General features: G+C 39.4%; 1 protein-coding gene across 4 annotated transcripts in view; it reads left to right on the top strand.

Moving 5' to 3' along the window:
* Positions 1-19,192, top strand: part of PANK1 (pantothenate kinase 1) — a 61,868-nt gene that overhangs the window by 18,760 nt on the left and 23,916 nt on the right. For 3 of the 4 annotated variants that reach the window (XM_012659765.1, XM_012659766.1, XM_012659768.1), the window contains exon 2: positions 16,086-16,438. In XM_012659765.1, coding sequence (XP_012515219.1) covers positions 16,086-16,438 — 353 coding nt within the window. Of the gene's footprint in view, positions 1-14,007; positions 14,119-16,085; positions 16,439-19,192 lie in introns of all 4 variants that reach the window. The other variant, XM_012659767.1, reaches the window with a different exon arrangement.

Genomic DNA, 19,192 nt, shown 5'->3' with positions numbered 1-19,192 from the left:
TAATGTCAGTTGATACAGTGCTGCTGCTGCTGCTGCTGCTCTTTCTTTTTTCTTTTTTTTTTTTTTGTACCACATAGGCCTTGAAGTAAGCTTCTTCTGGATTTTTATAAATAGACCATTGATTGGCAAGTTTGTAAAAAGTTTGGCTTGTATGTATCTGTCCACATAAAATTACACAAGCTAGTACACCACTTCAGCACGTGTACCAAACTCAATTAAATTTTAGTCAAGGTTTAGGCATATTTTCTTGGCAAATGCTGTCACTCTGGCTTAGGTCAGTTATGTAGTAACAAGTAAATGGGTAACCTGTCAAGCCCTAATAAAGCTGTGTTAGAGTGTTAGCACTTAATAAAAAGGTTTAGATATTTTCTGTTTGATTTTTATATTTATTGCAAGCAAAATGAGGAGTTAAATATTTTTAGTATTTAGCTTCTTGTGAAACATTTTCAGGAAATCTTTTCAAGCTACTGAATCAGTTTCGATCCAAGAAATCCCTGATACTGCAAGAAAAGCTGTTCAAAAGAACAGTTACAATTTGCACCTGCTCTCTGTGAATCAAGCTTTTCTTCATATTGTGTAATCCAAACAAAGTATAGAAATAAATGGAATGAAGTTCATGAAACTACAGCTATCATCCATAAGTGACAATTTCCAGCCTTTACGTTAATCAAAACAGCATCATGTTCTCATTAATTAACTTACATTAAATGTGTGAAGTGATTTTTAAAATAAACTAACGCAAATAAGATGTTCCTTTTATCTCTTTCATATGTGGGGTTCAGAGTTAAGCTATAATTTTTTAAAAGTTTCAGTGCTAAAGAGTTTAAAAAATCTCACTCTTAATGATATAGAAAAGCACTATGCACCCAAACTAAATGGGCCCAGGCAAATAAAATATTTTGAATGCTCATATTTATATTTTTATAAAGTTTTAATCTCTTTTCTCAATCTAGCTGTGCCGTTGATAAAAATTGTTATACTAAAAAAAAAATTACTACTAATTACAATGACTGTCACTTCTGGCAACTTGTGATCGATAACCCAGAAGATGGCTAAGAGCTGGAAGGAAGCAAACACTTCTCAGCAACCAAAATCAGTGTTGGGAAGTAGATAAAATTAGACATGTTCATGCATCTTACACTTGGGAGTACTTTCTGTGCTCTCCCTCAGAATCTATTCACTCTTATCCAAAGTCACAGTTTTAATACACTTACTTTCCTGGTTTCTCTGCATTCATAAATTGCCAGTTCCAGATAGATATGTTGCAATAACACTGATAGCAGCAAGAAATTAACAGTATTAGCCACAAAAGCAAGACCCAGAAAGTCATAACAGAGACAAAAGTATATTCAAACCATAACAGCCTTAGAAGCACAACTTTACATGATTCCTGAGGACATCAGTGTATAGTGGACACAATAATTGATTCTCATATGACCATGAATCATCAGGAAAAGCTAAAATTTTATTGTCTATTTTGTTTAAGAATATGGGAAAATAGGTCATGCATTTTAGATTTCCTTCGAAAGTTATTATAATTTGGCATTTTATATTTTAAAATGTGTTATCTATAAAATGAGAGGATTGAGATTCAGAACATTTCATCACTTGCCAAAAAACTTATTAGCACTCACTCCCCTTTTTCCCCCACAATACAAAACTCTAGGCAACCACTAATCTAATCTTTGTCTCTTTAGATTTGCCTATTCTGAACATTTCAAATAAATGGAATCATAGCATATGTGGTCTTTTGTAATTAGCTGCCTTCACTTAGTGTCATGCTTTCACTATTTATCCATGTTGTAGCATGTATCAGTATTTCGTCCCTTTTTGTTGCCAGATAATATTTCATTGTATGGATCTATCACATGTTATTTATCCATGTTCATCAGTTAATGAACATTTGGATTGTTTCCCCTTTTTGACTATTGTGAATAATGCTACTAGGAACATTCATGTACAAGTTCTTGTATAGATATATGTTTTCATTTCTCTTGGGTATATATACCTAGTAGTGGAGTTGCTGGACCACATATAGCAACTCTATGTTTAACCTATTCCTCCATATCCTCACCAACACTTTTGAGTGGTATCTCGTTATGATTTTGATTTGCATTTCCCTAATGACTAATGATGTTAACTATTTTTATTGTGCTTATTGTGGGCCACAGCTCTTATATTCCTCCAACTCTAACATCCTATGATTTTACCAGTTAAAATATAAGGTTCTTGAATGGCTAGAGAATGTCAGACTTTTTTTTTTTAAAGACTAAGGCAGCTGGGCCTGATGACCCAGGTGTACCTTGTCTGATTTTTTTTTTTTTAATAGAGATGGGGTCTCACTCTTGCTCAGTGAGCTTAGACTGATCTCAAACTCCTCACCTCAAGCAATCCTCCCACCTCAGCCTCCCAGAGTGCTAGGATTACAGGCATGAGCCACCATGCCCAGCTGAGAATGTCAGACTTGACTTTGTGATAGTTACTGTGCTTAATAGGGTGCCCTACATAAAGCAGCCATTAGCAAATATTGTAGGATTGTTTTGATTAAGTAGTGTCTGGTTTTAGGACAATGTAGATTTCACTCATAGCAGAGTTTTCATTCCTTTTCAGACTGTTTTCCTTGATTAATGATCAATCTTTGTGGACTAGAATGTAAATGCCAAAGGGGCGGGTTCATTGCCGAATCCAACTCTGTTTAGCATACTGTCTAGGAAGAAAATAAGTGTCTGTTCAAACAGTGAATGAATAAGCGTGTCCCTCAGTGTCTGTGGGGTACTGGTTCCAAGACCCAGACAGATACGAAAATCCTTGGATGCTCAAGTTCCTTATATAAAATGGCATAATATTTGCATATAACCTATGCATCCTCCTGCATACTTTAAATTATCTCTAAATTATTTGTATAATACCTAGTACAATGACTACATATCACTTCATTCACATGAATTCAACATAGTACCAGTATACGGCAAATTCAAGTTTTTCTTTTTGGAACTTTGTGGAATTTTTTTTCCAAATATTTTTGATTTGTGGGTGGTTGAATCCATGTACGTGAAACCATGAATACCAAGGGCCAACTGTAGTTTATCTAAGATTATTTTTTATTTTTTATTTTTTTTTGAGACAGAGTCTCACTGTGTTGCCCGGGCTAGAGTGCTGTGGCGTCATCCTAGCTCATAGCAACCTCAAACTCCTGGGCTCAAGCAATCCTTCTGCCTCAGCCTCCGAAGTAGCTGGGACTACAGGCATGCGCCACCATGCCTGGCTAATTTTTTCTATATATTTTTAGTTGTCCGATTAATTTCTTTCTATTTTTTTAGTAGAGACGGGGGGGGTCTCTCTCTTGCTCAGGCTGGTTTCGAACTCTTGAGCTCAAACAATCCGCCCGCCTCGGCCTCGCAGAGTGCTAGGATTACAGACGTGAGCCACCGAGCCCGGCCTATCTAAGATTATTTAAGGCAGGTGCTTGTGCCCACGTCTTTATTTCAGCTTGCATTGCCATGTGAGCAGTTGGTACATCTTTCTTCAGTCCCCACCCAGCTCAACTTCAAAGATTTGCCAGACTTTCATAATCAAGGCTAAAATAAATGAACAAAGCCCATTTCTGGTAGACCTGTTTTTCTGCCTGGTGGTGCCACCTAGCAATGCTGTTCTCCCTGAAGCCTCTTTAATTAACCACTCCCTGGTATTAAATTGTCAATAGCATCCCTAGAGTATGCAAGCATGCTCTAGTGGCTTGTAGAGAGAAAACTAAACCTCTTGGTGGTTTAGACTGAGATTTGTTTAAGCAGGTAATGAGATTACCATTTTGAGCCTCAGTGCAGGGCATTAGAAAGCTGGAAGAGCCATTCCTGGGTGGATACTATAATCAGCTCTGGTTGCTGAAATGATCACATTGGAGATAGTCACACAGGTACATGGTGGTCATGTCCCTTGGCACACTTATATGTGGTAAAAGCTATGGAGTCTTCTTTTTAGTCCAGGGACTGTATTTCTGATGAAGAAGGTGGTGTAATTAAAGCTGAGGACAACATGGAAGGTTGATATTAATTTTCTGTTGCCTCTAGATTGGACAGAACTGGCAGCATCTAGGTGAGAAATAGGGGTGGTGACCATAGCTATCTGTGTGTTTTCCTCCCGCCTCCTCCGAACAGCCTGAGAACATTACCGTGGAATGGGAAACAAATTTCGTCTCCCTCCTTAAGACCTGGAACAGAAATGCAGGACTTGGCTGCAGGAGTGATGGGGAGAAGATGAGCTCAGTGGGTCACTAGAATGACAATCCTCTTTCTCCCGGATTTCTCTCATAAGGGTGGCATGGAGAGGCTCCAGGACCTTGGGAAAGAAACTGCACTCACTGAGCTGCTCAGGAACTTGAGAAACACAAGTAAAGAAGATTTTTTAACCTCATGGGTTTGATCTTCTTGGGTTTCTTCACCTCCAGCTCCATCTTGCCCCTGCTTCCTCCTGGCCCAGATCCAAGCTAAGAATACATTTACTGGTGCTGCCAGAAGACATGGCATTCTTTGCTCCTGCAAGACCTTCGCCCACCCCCACCCCCACAATCTTAACCTGGGGAAAAAAAGTAACATAGCTTTATGGTCATATTTTTGTTTGTTGTTCTGATTTCATATGGGTGTCTGTGTCAAGGTCAACCACGTGGGTTGCAAATCAAAGAATGTCTGTTTGCGTGACCTAAATACATGAGTACTGTTGCCAGAGCTAACTTCTTTATGGAGAAATGCATGCCTGCCTTTAAAATGGCAGTCACTGGGAGAGAGGAGCCCATGGTGGAAGGTTTCTAAACCACAGCCATGCGGTTGTCAACGGAAAAAAGACCAAACTCTGTAAAATAATTTTAAAGAGATTTACTCTGAGCCAAATTTGAGGACCATGACCTGGAGCCACGCCCAAGAGGTCTTGAGCAGTGGACTCACAGAGGTTGGTTACAGTTTGGTTTTATACATTTTAGGGAGACAGGGGTTACAGGTAAAGTCATAAATCAATACATGGGAGGCATACATTGGTTTGGCCCAAAAAGGTGGGCCATCTTGAACCAGGGGCTTACAGGTTATAGGTGGGTTAAAAGATTCTTTGGCCTGTAATTGGTTAAAGACATGAAGGTTTGTCTAAAGGCTTGGAATGTTTTAACATAAGGAGCTCTTTATCAGAGATAAGCCACTGGACATAGATTTGTTGTATAAATTGAGGACCTGCAGGTTTGTCTTGCATACCCTTAGGCCTGTTAATGGCTTACAAAGGATGTCACCAAGAAGGGAGGGGGGCATGATAAGGCGTGTCTGACCTCCTTCCTCCTGGCAGGCAATTTAGTTTTAGGGTATCCTTTGGCCACAAGGGGATCCATTTAGTCAGCCGGTGGGGGGGTGAGCCTTAAAATTTTATTTTAGTTCACAGGTTTAACCATGGATGGATGATACCTAAAACTTCAAAAGCTGTATTTAAAATTTGAAAGTGACCCGCAGCACTCCTGTTATAAATTGCCCATTAATGATTTCATTAAGGAGCAATTAGATGTGTTCTGGGAATGGCAATGCCTGCTGGGTCGTGCCCTCAACTGTCTGCCTTAGAGTTCTACCCTCATAGTTTCAAGCAAGAGTAGCTCATTCAAACTCCAAATTCTAACTTTTAAAATGTGGTCCAGCTATTTACGGCATTCATTTTGATTCAACTAAAATACTAGTTCTGAAATTTACTATTGAGAATTACAGAGGCCCCTTGTTGAAAACATTGTCTGGGGCACCACTCCAGCTGGTGATGGCCTAGGAATCTCTATTTTTAACAAGTCCTTTAGGTGGTCCTTATGATTAGACAAATTTGAGAAACCATGTGGTTGAAGATGGCAGTGGTTTTTAAAAATAAATATAAGCAAAACTTCTACTTTGAAATTTAGTTGCACTAAATACACAAATTAAAGTTGCTTTAAGTGAACGTGATTGTATACAAATTATAGAGACCTGGTTCAAAATGCAAATGCGAAGTAGATTCTGGTATGGTATCATGTCAGTTCTAACCTGAGGTTGGGTGTGGAGCAAAATGTATAGAGGCACTTGTGACTTCGTGGGCCCCCTCCTCCATAAAAAATAAATAAAAATTATATTTTGTGACTGTGCTGCTGGTGTGGAAACAAATGTATTAATAAGTAAGTTATATTTTCTTTGGCCTAAACATTCTTATGTTTCTTCTGGTTTTAAAAGAAATTATTTTCATGAGTGCCTAATCTCAGGTCTTGGGCACTGTGCCTATTGTACCTAACAAATAAGGGGCAGAGGCGATAACATCCAGACTTGACTGCTCTGTGTGGCTGATGTGACAATACTTCTACTTGCCTCAGAAGTTCTGAAGGAAATCCTCGCTATTCCTTTCCCCACTCTCATATTGGAATATGATCAGCCCTTTTGTTCCTACCCTTGTCTGGGCAAGAGGGAGAAAGCTGATCAGAATCTGGAGCTGTGCCAGTGGAAGAAGGATTTTTGTCACACAGAGATGTGTAGCCTTTCCCACAGTGATCCTTTCCCACAAATGTGCCTATGCTCCCATAAGTGTGTTTTGAATTGCCAAGTTTAAGATACAGTTTTTGCCCTGACAATAGTGTAGGTGAGTGAATCAGGCCTTTTCCCACCCTGAATTCCCACCTGTTGGAACCTTTTCCTTTAATTGTCTAACTGGCTGAACAACTTTACTTTTGGGTGTCAGGCTTATCCCTGCCATTCCTGTTAGCTTGTGTCAAATGGATTTTGATAGCAGGTTTGATGAGTAGATAAGGGTGGGTATGGTGTGAGGAGAAAGAACTGTTGAGTGAGGGAATTAAGGCATACTATTTTCCTTGGGCAGGACCACAGCTCTGTTATCTGCTCACTGAAGCAAAGTTAAACAATTTCTTTTCTTTTTGAGATAGCGTCTTGCTCTGTCGCCCCTTGCTAGAGTGCAGTGGCAGCATCATAGCTGTGTACCATTTAATCACTGCTTTTTTTACCTAACAATATATAATGAACATCCTTTACATATCATTAAATGCTGTCCTACAAAATGATTTTAGTGACAGTGTATTATTCTTTTGTGTTAATGGATAATCATTTGTTTAATTAGCCCTCTATTGTTGGACAAGTTTTCTCATTATCATAAATAAAATTTCAATATTTTTTTCAATAAATTTTTGGAGGTATGCATAATTATTTTCTTAGGGCTAAACAGAACCAATGTATTAAAGAGTTTCGCCATCTGGAGCTTTTTAATATATATTTCCAAATAACTCCATGGAAAGATTACACCAGTTTACATTCCCATTAGTAGTGTGTGAGTGCTTGTACCCTTGCCAACACTGGGTATCACCATGTGACTAAAATTTCAAGGAAGAAAATCTGGTGTACATTAATTTGAAAGAAACCATGAGTCAATTTTCTTTGCATAGAGTATTTAATGTTTAACAGATTGCTCTGTGTGCAATAATTATGGGGTTCTCTACAGTGTTGCAGAAACCCTTTTATTAAATTTTACATTTAACACTTTCTTCAAGGACCTTAAATAATTCCTAGGTTTTCAACTCTTATGTTTTATGCTGTTAAAAATAAAAGTATTTTGGAGGCCCTTGTAAATGTGTGTATGGGATGATGGAATATGAGAATCACAGAACTTTAGTGATAGGGTAGTCTACTTCCATTTAAAGATTTGTAACTGTCCCAAGTAAGAAACCTGCTCACACAAATTCTATCTGCTGGGACGGACATTCTGGTTCGTAAGTGACAGACAACTCGACTCAGCCTGGCCTACCAAAAGAGGGAATTTATTGGCTCATGAACCTGAAAATGGGTTCTGATACCTACTTTGACTGACCTTGGCCAATTCCTTGATCTTTCTAAGCCTCAGTTCTCTTATCTGTAAACAGGATGTTGGACTTTACCTAAAGTTCCTACCTCTTAACATTAAATGTTTCTATGAATACATTAGCAAAGAAATACATTATACTAACAACCAAATTGACACATAGTGAAGGGAAGGCTAGCCCTCAGAAATTTGGATTTAAGTTAATTGGGTTTTTTTGTTTTTTAACTTGTAGCGGTCCTTAGGCCAGCGGTCCCCAACCTTTTTTGGCACCAGGCGCCAGTTTCATGGAAGAAAATTTTTCCACTGATGGTGGGGGGGTGGTTTCAGGATGATTCAAGGGCATTATATTTATTGTGCAGTCAAACTTCTCTGCTAATGATAATGGTATTTGCAACCGCTCCCCAGTGCTAGCATCACCGCCTCAGTGTCACCTCAGCTCATCAGGTGTTAGATACTTATAAGGAGTTCGACCTAGATCCCTCTCACACGCAGTTTACAGTAGGGTTTGTCCTCCTATGAGAATCTAATGCCACTGCTGATCTGACAGGAGACGAGCTTATGCAGTGATGTGAGTGATCGCTTGCTCGCCAACCCCCTCACCTCCTGCTGTGCCTCCCTGTTCCTAACAGGCCACAGCCCATACAGGACTGTGGCCTGGGGGTTGGGGACCACAGCCTTAGGCAACTTGAATGTAGTTAGCATTCATTTAGTGTAAAAATATCTTTGTGCTTTATAAGCGTTTTTTTTTCCTGTCGATTACACAATCCTTAAACATCTTTTCCACCTATTAGTTTGCTTAATAAATCTTCACAAATAGTGGGAAAAGAAATTTTAGTCTTGCTGCTCCCTATTCACAGTTACTACAACAAATTCCAAGTTGGTGGAACCTTGAGAGAATTGTTTCTGTCTGTGGCAGCAGCTGGTCGCGGAGTCAGGCCCTGCCGGAAGGAGCTAATCCTGAGCACTTGGGTGCCTAATTTGCATTCAGGAGGACATTGGCATTAGAGAAACTTGGCTCATCAGAACACTCACCAAGAACACTGTGCCTCACCAAGAATACCTCTTAAAACTGCAGCTGGTTACAGGGAAACTCAGATTTTACATTTAGCTCTCTACACTGTGACATCAAGAGGAGGTTGATTTTCTCCTGGCAGGCTCCCTTAGCTTTTTAAAATTATTTCTTTGATAGGAAACCTTTTCTGGGTTTTTTTCCCCCTTGTCTTTGCTCATTTATGCTATTTGGAGTTTGCCGTGTACCTTTGTAATTTACTGCAGGAAGCATAAATGTCCCTCAGAGACTATTCTAGGATTCTGAAAAGGTCTTTAAGAAACAGGCTTTGTTTTAAAGCCATTAACTACCAGTAACATTTCTAAATATTTTTGCCACAGTATTTGGAATGCAGATTCATTTCACAGTTTTAACTACTACCAGATTGACAGTCTTGGTTTGTATTTCAAGGAATTTTTAGACAAATAAATATAACAGGACCTATATACCTTTTTATTAACACTCATCAACCACATGTTTGTCAGTGATAATGACAGTTCTTATATCTAGTTCAGCTAGAGAGGGAGATTTCCAGGGGAAAAAAACAGCCAAAGATCTTGATGGAGGTTATACTAGTCAGGATAGGCAAGGTTATCCCATTGTATTTAATAACAAATAATCCTCAGTGGATTAAAGCAACAAAGGTTTAATTCTCACAGTATAAATTCATGGAATGGTGGCTGGGAGTTCCATTTAACTTATCTTCACTCTGAGACCCAGATGATAGAGCAATCATTATCTTAAATTTTGCTGATTATGGCGACCAGCCAGAAGTACTCTTCCCTGTAAGTGACATACACCATTTCAATTCACAACTCACTGGCCGGATTAGGAACATTGCCCATCTCTGTTATAAAATGGCTGGGAGTTACAGTCTGAACCCATGGGCCTAGAGAGAAGAGACCAGAAATATTTGGCTGGCAGCACTAGCGACTATCACGATTTGCTTTTCTCATTATCAGATATTTGGCTTCTTGCAGGTGAAATACATTCATCCCTTCCCCAAAGGAGATTACTCCAAAGTTCCACCCAGCACAGCACCTGGATGATGCCTAAATTAGGCTCTAAATTAGGAGATGATGTTGTCATTTCTACATCAACTCTGGATGTGATTCCTCTCAATCTAGAGACTTCTGAACTAAAAAAAAAAAAAATTATCTGCTCTTCACCTCTCCTCCACATTGTATATTAACATATAATGGTGAAACAAAGATTGGAAAACTCCCATACAGAAAGGAGGTGGAAGGGAGATACCCAGCAATCACTGGTCCTCAGTTATTCTCAAATTCTGGAGGAATTCTGAAGTCCTTCTGTCTTGTAGGTGGAGAATATTCCTTTGGGGTCCTGATTCTTCTCTCTAGAAGAGCCTCCCCAGTCCATTTCTCTTAGGCCCTTGACTCCACTGCTTGGAAGGTATCTCTTTTCCAGTAGCCTCTGATCACATCTAACATGAACACTGAAGAATATATCCTTTTTAGAGGCTGAGCAGCTTCCTCAGCTGCTTCCTGACTTCAGAGGGTTGGGGGCTCAAGAGTCCTTTTAGGTCTTGGACAGTTTCTCCAGCCATTTGAGGTTCGGGCTCTTGACTTCTTTGACAGTATGATTCTTTTCAAAAGGAAATAGATTTCTTATCTATTTGATTCCAATTTATTTCTGTATGCCAGTGGTCAAGCCCTCAGTTCTTTCTAGCATACTTGTTTCATTTGCTGTATACCTTTGTGTTTTTGCTTTTGTGCTTTTATTGACTTAATGAATGATACTTTGAAGTAGTCTGGCTTTATTGGGAGAGCCACACCTTTAGTTTCTTTTTCACTGAGCTATTCTAATTGAAAAAATTAATGGAGAAGCCACAACCTCAACTGTATCTTCACTCTGAGGCATCTTAACCCTTTCTACGTGTTAACAGTGGATGTAAGAGCCATTATCTTCATTTGAGAATGAAAATGCTGAAAGACAAGTGCTAAGTACTATTTGACTTGTTTCACTCAAAGACCTTCTCAGTTTTATTTTTATCTGTTGGGAAAGAGCAACAGCTGCTTTTTCCAGCCATGCAAGTCCAACTTAATAGACTCTATTCCTTTTGCTTTTTGTTTGTAAACCAATTATTTTCTGAGCTCATCTCTCTTTTTTTGTTATACCTTTTAAAATGCAGCCACTAGTAAGCCAATAGAAACCAACACATTACTAGCATTTGACTTCGAAACTCTTTTGCTAGATCTGCTAATTCTTCAGATAACTTGCCTTCCAAGTTATCATACATGATTATTTTACCAAATGCTTTACCAGTCTCCAAAATCCATTTCCCCACTCCTTACTGTCTGGCTTCGAAGCCACTGCCGCATATTTTTGTTGTTATTAAAGCAGCACTCCACTTTATCAGTCCAAATGGGTCAAGTTCTGTTGCAGTAACAGACAATGTCCAAATCTTAGCGGTTTAAAAGAGCAAAGGTTTATTTTGTGCTCATGCTATACGTCCATTGAGGATTGGCTGTATCCTCACTCCAGGACTTAGACTGACAGATAAGCCTCTGGCTGGAATGCTTCCCATCACTGTGGCGGAGGGAAAGCCCTGGAGCATCTCATGCCTGTAATTAAATGCTCTGGCCTGGGAGTAACGAGATATATATCACCATTAAAGAAGTTTTTTTGAGATATGTTTTTTCTTTTCTTTTTTCTTTTTCTTTTTGTTTTCTTTTTTTTTTAGAGACAGGTTTTCGCTGTGTTGCCCAGGGTGGAGTGCAGTGGCTATTCACAGTCGCAAATGCAGTACGCTACAGCCTTGAACTTCTGGCCTCAAGGGATCCTCCTGCCTCAGCCTCCCAAGTAGCTGGGATCACCACACCTGGCTCTGAGATGCATTTTGAGACCTATAAATATAATTGATTCTCATGACTATATAGTGTTCCATTATATAAATATGTCATTTTTTAAATATATATTGACGGACATCTAAATTGTTACCAGTTTTTATTATTACAAATTACTGCAGTGAATATCTTTGTATATGGCTTCTCGTGCACTTGTATAAGAATTTCTCTAGGAAATATTTCTCTTTATTCTTCAAAAAATGTTGAACAAAGATGGACCTACAGTCAACCATTTTATCTGTAGCACTTTGTTTCATGAACACCAGACTTGTAGTTTATACACATCTCACCATGGTGAAAACCATTTTGAATAAGTGGGTCAGTTTATTTGTTTGCAGACATCTTATGAAGATTGAACCTGGTCTTCTGCTGAACATTGTTGAATACTCTAGAAATTTTTTTTAAATGATGTGGTTTAAGGAGGAGTAAAGGGTAAATGCAAACATCCTGTATCTAGAACATCACTTCTCTTGGCAAACACAGTAGGCTCTTATCAGTAGTTCAGCTGAATTGATCAAATCTAGATATCCTGAATTAAAGAAAACATAGGTCATGATAGCTGCACTGGATGTTCTTCCTTCCCCTTCTATGTAGATCCACAGCATGTGTATGGGAAGCTTAGGTTTAGGCAGATCTTCATATTAGGAAGGTGAATAAAACTGTATACTTAAAATAAGACAGTGTCCTGGAAAAGCATCAAAATGTGACTAGAAGAACACTAAATTTTTCATGAAGGTAAGAAATGAAGATAGGTAAAGAAAAGCAATTTTTATTACCACTTCAGCTGATACAGTAGTTCCAACCCTTATCTCTTTTACCTTAACCCAAACTGCTGATATAACATTTAACTGAATTTTCAAAACTCTACACTTTTTTCCACTGTTTTGTTGAGTTGCCAACAAAAGCTTTGAAATGGCTCCAAAATGAGCAGGAGGTAAAGCAGGAAGAAGAAACCAGAGTTCTAAATAACATAAAATGTTTAGGTGTCCTCTGCAGCATTTTAAAAAGTGAGACCTCTTTTCAGTTGTCTATATTTACCAGTATCCAACCACATAGACGATTATGGGGGCTCTTCCTCTCAGAGGTCTGGTGATAGTGGTGGCTGGGTGAATCCTGGATTTCTGGTACAGAACTAGATTATTTTCTGGGATTTATACAGATAACATGCTGTGCTGAGCTATCTCCTATTTTCCATTATTGCTGAATTCTTAATTTTTTATTTCTGCAGGTACTGAAAGTTCTAAGCATAGAATTTTCTCCATCCCCTCCCCAGGATCTCCAGCTTCCACTTATACAACGTGTTCTCTCTGCCACCCCTGTCAATATAACAACCTGAGGGTCTTCTATACCTTTCTGCAGGCTCATATTATCATAAACATGCAGGGATCGTCCCTTCATCCCTTTTCCCTTCCTTCCTTCCTCCCTTCCTCCTCCTTTTTTTTTTTGTTCAAACCAAATAGGGTAAAAGAAATTATCTACACTTCTAGATATCTCTTGCTTTTCTCATTAACGGAAGACTGGGGAAAGCTTTCCACTCAGCCGGAATAGATTTCACTCATTGTTTTTAATGGCTGCCTAATATTCCACAGCTTGGAAGTCATACATTTTGTTGAATAGTTTCCCTGTTAAAGGGCATGTGCTTTGTTCCTGGTTTGTTTTGTTTTTGTTTTTGTTTTAATTTGGCCACTGTAAAAGGTGCTGCAATGAACATTCTTATACCTACCCTTGAAAACTCGTGCTGTTTTTTTAGGGCCCAGGAGAGGGGTTAGCTGGGTTAAAACTGCGTGTGTACTTTTAAATTTGATAGATGTTGCCAAAATCTTTCCAAAATGGTTATCCTAGCAATGTTCCAGAATACTTTCCCCCAATCCTGTCCAGTAGGAGTTGCCTTTTCCCTACTCTGATAAGAATGGGTTACAGCTACAAAAGTGGTCACGTAGCCCAGGAACTTGTTAACATGCCATAGCATGTTTTAGTGGAGTTTAAAAGTCTCTGGTCACCCTTTATGACTGGGGGCACTTGTGATTTTTCTTTTGTATTTCTTAAAGAGTTCATGGAAAATTGATAGCAGGGAGGAAATTTGAGACCATTTTAATACAACTCATTTCTTTCATAGATAAGGAAATTAAGATTCAAAGAGGTGGAGGGAGTTATTGTGAGCTAGTTACTGGCTGCTGTTCCAGGGAAGCAGTTGTTCTGAATGCTAATTTGGGGCTTTGCCTTTTACACCATGCTGCTTCTACACTATAGGCCACGCTGACAGTGAGTTTTAAAGACGGGACCAGCAAACTTCATCTCCAAGCTGAAGTGACTAGTAGGGATGAATTGTTTCCAGTTTTTTGTTATTTCCTGCTAGGACAAGTAAGTTTCCCAACCTACACTGGTTTGTATAAGATTTGCTTTGTAAACTTTTGCAAAGATAATAGAACATTTATTCATTTGATTTTTGTCAGTGAAATTTGTTGCTCTTAATCTTTTGGGGGCTTGGAATTTTATTTTTCTATGTTAGAGTTCCTGCTTACCAAGTGTGGAGCAGCTGACTTGGCTCATAAATAGTAACAGTGAGGCACAGGAGAAAAGATTTTGTTTACAGGGGTGGTTTCCTGGTAGGCACCCCTCCCTCAATCCTCCTGCATTAAAAGCTAAGTAATAGTAGAGGTGCTTAAAAAAAAGACCTTCTGTGGGTCCCACTTATGTTTCTGGCAATGTAATATGCACAGTTTCATAAGCAATTATATGGATGTTCTTTAGGGCTGAAATAACAGAAACATTTGGAGGCCAGGCATGGTGGCTCACCAAGGTGGGAGGATTGCTTGAGGCCAGGAGTTCGAGACTAGCCTGGGCAACATATCGAGAGCCCCATCTCTAGAAAAAATAAAAATTAGCCAGGTGTGATGGTGCATGCATGTAGTCCCAGCTACTCAGGAGGTTGAGGCAGGAGGATTGCTTGAGCCCAAGAGTTTGAGGTTACAGTGAGCTGTGATTGTGCCACTGCATTCCAGCTTAGGTGACAGATCAAGACCCTGTCTCCAAAAATACAAAAAAAAAAAAGAAAGAAATTTGTTGCAAAAGGTCATTTTTTTCTTCCTGAGTCTTTAAACTGAGTTTTAATATTACAGTTTCAGGTTTAGTGAGTGGATTCTCCTCAGGAAAATGAAAAGGAAGACTCCAACATTTGGCTTCCCATTTGGATTTTCTCTTATGCACTGCAGAATGTTTGACAGCATGGCATTAACTTTCCAGGCTATCTCTAAATAAAGTCAGCTGTTCAGTTAGCCCGGCCTATTCTCTTAACAATAAAAATTACCATGAAGGAGATTCATTTTGTCTTAGATAAATATCTCAAGCAGATTCGGTAGATGAACACCTAGAGGCATGCCTTGGTATATCAGACCTGGGCGGGAGCTGCAGATATCTGCAGGCTTACCTATCAGTGGTCACAGTTCCTCTGGCTTAGTAGTTCCCAAGCCTGCAGGTTGGAACCACTGCAGACTTTTTAGAAAATGTTCATACCTGGGTTCCACACCTAAATTAAATCAGAATGTGTGGGAGAAGAGACCAGAAATGGAATGGTAAAAGCTTCCCAGGTGATTCTAACATGCAGCTGGGTTGAGAAATTCTGGGCAGGCCATTTGGGATGGAGAGAGTGTCTCTGCTTGATGCAGAAGAACTCAGCTGTAACGTGAATTCTTTTTAGAATCTGCCACCATAGATCATCATGTCTGCTCATCATCTCTCATAGTCCCCCTTTTCGCCCTTTTTCCTTTGTATATATTGTGTAGATTAAAACAGTAGAGTCACATCTTATAAAGCCAGCTCATAAGGCAAAAACTGAATCATTGCAAAGCACACTTGGTACACCGCATGGTCAGTTTATCTTCTGGGATTGGAACAGATCAGTTTCTTTGACTAAGATTCTGATAAAATGGTTAGCATTTTGGAGCCATGATGTATGCAATATATATATATGTGTATACATATATGTATCTTTAAATATTAGGATAGCACTCAGCTTGGTGAGATACTTGAGCCCCAAGAAGCACATGGAATTGAGACTGGCTTCGGGAACTGCAGAATCCTATTTGTCATCTCACTCCATTCTGAGGCAGACTCACTGAGTGGAGTGTGGGCAGAGTCACGGGCACACTTTAAATTGTGAAATTCTCTCTGCCTGTGCCTTCTTTTAAGCATATATAGTTGAGTTCAAGTAAACTGAATGTTAAGTGCACATGTACGAATGACGACACTGCATTTCCTTATTTAATATTCAAAAAACTGATCATTTCTTCGCATGTATAGAATTCAGTGGCACTCTTTCTGTCCTCTAGCATTCCCGTGGTTCGGCATGGATATCGGTGGAACACTGGTTAAGTTGGTCTACTTTGAGCCGAAGGATATTACAGCCGAAGAGGAACAAGAGGAAGTGGAGAATCTGAAGAGCATCCGGAAGTATTTGACTTCTAATACTGCTTATGGGAAAACCGGGATCCGAGACGTCCACCTGGAACTGAAAAACCTGACAATGTGTGGGCGCAAAGGGAACCTGCACTTCATCCGCTTTCCCAGCTGTGCCATGCACAAGTTCATTCAGATGGGCAGTGAGAAGAACTTCTCCAGCCTTCACACCACCCTCTGTGCCACGGGAGGTGGGGCTTTCAAGTTCGAAGAGGACTTCAGAATGGTAGGTTGGATTTGTCTTTGTTAAAACAGCAGATCCTCCCACAGGTCCACAATCATGGCAGCTCATACCTAAGAATTTGACTACTAGCCTTGGGACTTTGGACAAGTTTACTTCACTGCTCTGTGCCTCAGTTTCCTCACCTATATGAGAATTAAAATAGCTCCTACCTCATAGGGTTGTTACATGAAGGATTAAATGAGATAATGTATACCTGACACTTAGTAAATGCTCAGTAGATACTAGTTGTCATCATCATCATCATTTCTGTTATAATTACTGCTGTGTAATACACTAAAGACAATTCTGAAGTATTGTGGTTAGAATTTTCCACAGACCCTTACAACATAATCATGATGCCAGTTTTATGCATATATAGACTGCTGAGGTCCACTGAAAGACTTTCTATAAATCCCACTAAAAATGATTACTTCTATCTACCCATTTGCTCTCCTTAGTGTCTTTTTTCATCATATGAATGTCATTCAGAAGTTTTGCTCACAAACAAAAATGAAATCTTTGATATTATTTATAGGTGAATTCCTTCATTAATGAATACCGTTTAGGGAGCATGGTTCTACATAGAAAGAATAATGCTGAATCTTGACTGGCAGTACATACCAACTCTGCATTGCTCATGTGGATTTGACACATGCAGCTAAATGGAAGATATGGATAAGTAACATGGAATCCAAAGTTTCTCTTTATTTAGCAATCCCTTAACATCTGTGTGTTCCAAAGTCTTCATATTCTATGCTCAAGATAATAATTTCTGTACTGTTAAGCCTCATTTCACAGAATAAAGTGAGAAGAAAGTAAAATAATAGATGTAGATATATCTTGGAAAATAAAGGGAGCTAGATAAACAAAAGTGATTGAACATAGGAGAAGGAAGAGTTGGAAGATTTTAGGATTAGTCATACAACAAAGTTGAAAATATAGTGAGGTTAAGTTGTAAAATACATTTTTTTCAAAGCCTGTAGTACAAATTACTGCCATTTTGTCATGGAACTAACATAAATCAATCGTGCTATAAAGTCTGTCATCAATTAATAAATTATTGAATCAATGCATATTCATGTTTTTTTGGTTTTTTTTTTTTTTAAAAAGACAGGTTCTCACTTTGTCACCCAGGCTGGAGTGCAGTGCATGATCCTAGCCCATTGCAGGCTCAAACTCCTGAGCTCAAGAAATCTTCCCACCTCAGCCTCCCAATTAGCTGGAACTACAGGCACATGTCACTGTGTCTGGCTAATTTTTTTATTTTTTGTAGGGACAGGGTCTCATTATGTTGCCCAGTCTAGTCTCAAACTTCTGGCTTCAAGCCATTCTCCTGCCTTGGCCTCCCAAAGTGCTAGAATTACAGGCATGAACCATCATGCCTGGCTGATGATATTTATTAAAGCTATAAATGCAAATTTTATTTGTGTCATCAAAAGTAACACCATTTTTACCTCATTGATTATAGTTAGTAGTTTCCACAAGAGCTGGCTTATAGAGCAGTGTTTTAAGCAAGACTGATTGGGTTTTGGGTTTTTCTCTTCTCTTCCCTTCCCTACCCAGCAGTAGAGTTTAACATCACCACTTACTTAAATGATCCATGGGATCTTTTTCCCACCAAAAGGGTTCGATGACCAAAAAGTTTTGAAACTGAGACGTTTGAGATCCACGGGCATGAGAACTAAATTTGAGTTCCTAATGGAAAAAGCGTCGAACCTGAATTCTAGTCCTGTTTCTGCATTTCATCAGTGGGTGACTTTGGGGAAGACATGTCCCTCCTGTGGGCCTCTGCAACAAGGTGGCAGTAAGCTGGAGAGAGGAGGGAGCCATTCTAGGTTGTCAGAACTGGAAGTAATCACTGGAGACGAGGGAGGATAGATAGCATTCTTGTACAACGTGGATGAGGAAACTAAAGCTGAAGGAGAGATCAAGAGGTTCTAGTAATGCGTCCTAGGTAAGAGCTGGGGCTTTGGCTCAGTTCTGATTTAGAAGAAAATGCTGGCCCACCCCCAGTGCTCTGAGCTCCTCAGGTCCCTCAAGGACATTCTATCTGTTCATTTCCACTAGAGAATCTGAAGTGATCAAAGTGACCCAGAGGATGTACGCAGCCTCTTATCAATGCCTCCATCCCTCCCCTGGGGTAATGTATGCCCTGAGAGAAAGTTACTTAAGATGTGTTGGCCACGAGCAAGTGCATTTCTCAAGGTTCTGAAATGAGAAAGGTCATGTTCCATTACCACCAAGATCAAGAAACCTCTCCTCCTTCAGACAGGCTGTTGGAACCTAATGAATAGACTGGAGCAGGGAGCAAGACTGGAGTATTTGCAAAACAGCCTGGCCTGGCTGGGCGTCTGTCTATAAAAGAAAAGTCCATGTGTTGCCTTCTGTTTCCATGCTGGCCAAAGGGAAGACAGATCTTCTTGTAGCCTGCTTGATGGTGCACTAAGTGATGTGCTGGTATCCTTTTAAAGTTTGTGAGGATGAATAGGTTTTATCATCCTCTTTCCTAAGCACTCATTGACTCACTCAACAAATAATTTGTGGTGCTCTTTCAACGTGTCAAGTTCTATTATAAACAAAACAAAGCCCCTGCCTCCCTTGAGCTTATATTCTAGTGGGAGGAAGACATTCAATAATCAAATAAATAAGTGACTATAGACTATATCAAATGGTGATAATTGCTATCAAGGATCACTTGAGCCTAGAAGTTTGAGGTTACAGTGAGCTATGATTGACACCACTGCACTCTAGCCCTGG

The sequence above is a fragment of the Propithecus coquereli genome, unplaced genomic scaffold (assembly GCF_000956105.1).
Source record: "Propithecus coquereli isolate 6110/MARCELLA unplaced genomic scaffold, Pcoq_1.0 Scaffold63, whole genome shotgun sequence".
Classification (NCBI taxonomy): Eukaryota; Metazoa; Chordata; class Mammalia; order Primates; family Indriidae; genus Propithecus; species Propithecus coquereli.
Note: the sequence above shows the minus strand (reverse complement) of the source record. Positions and strands in the feature narration are given on the sequence as shown.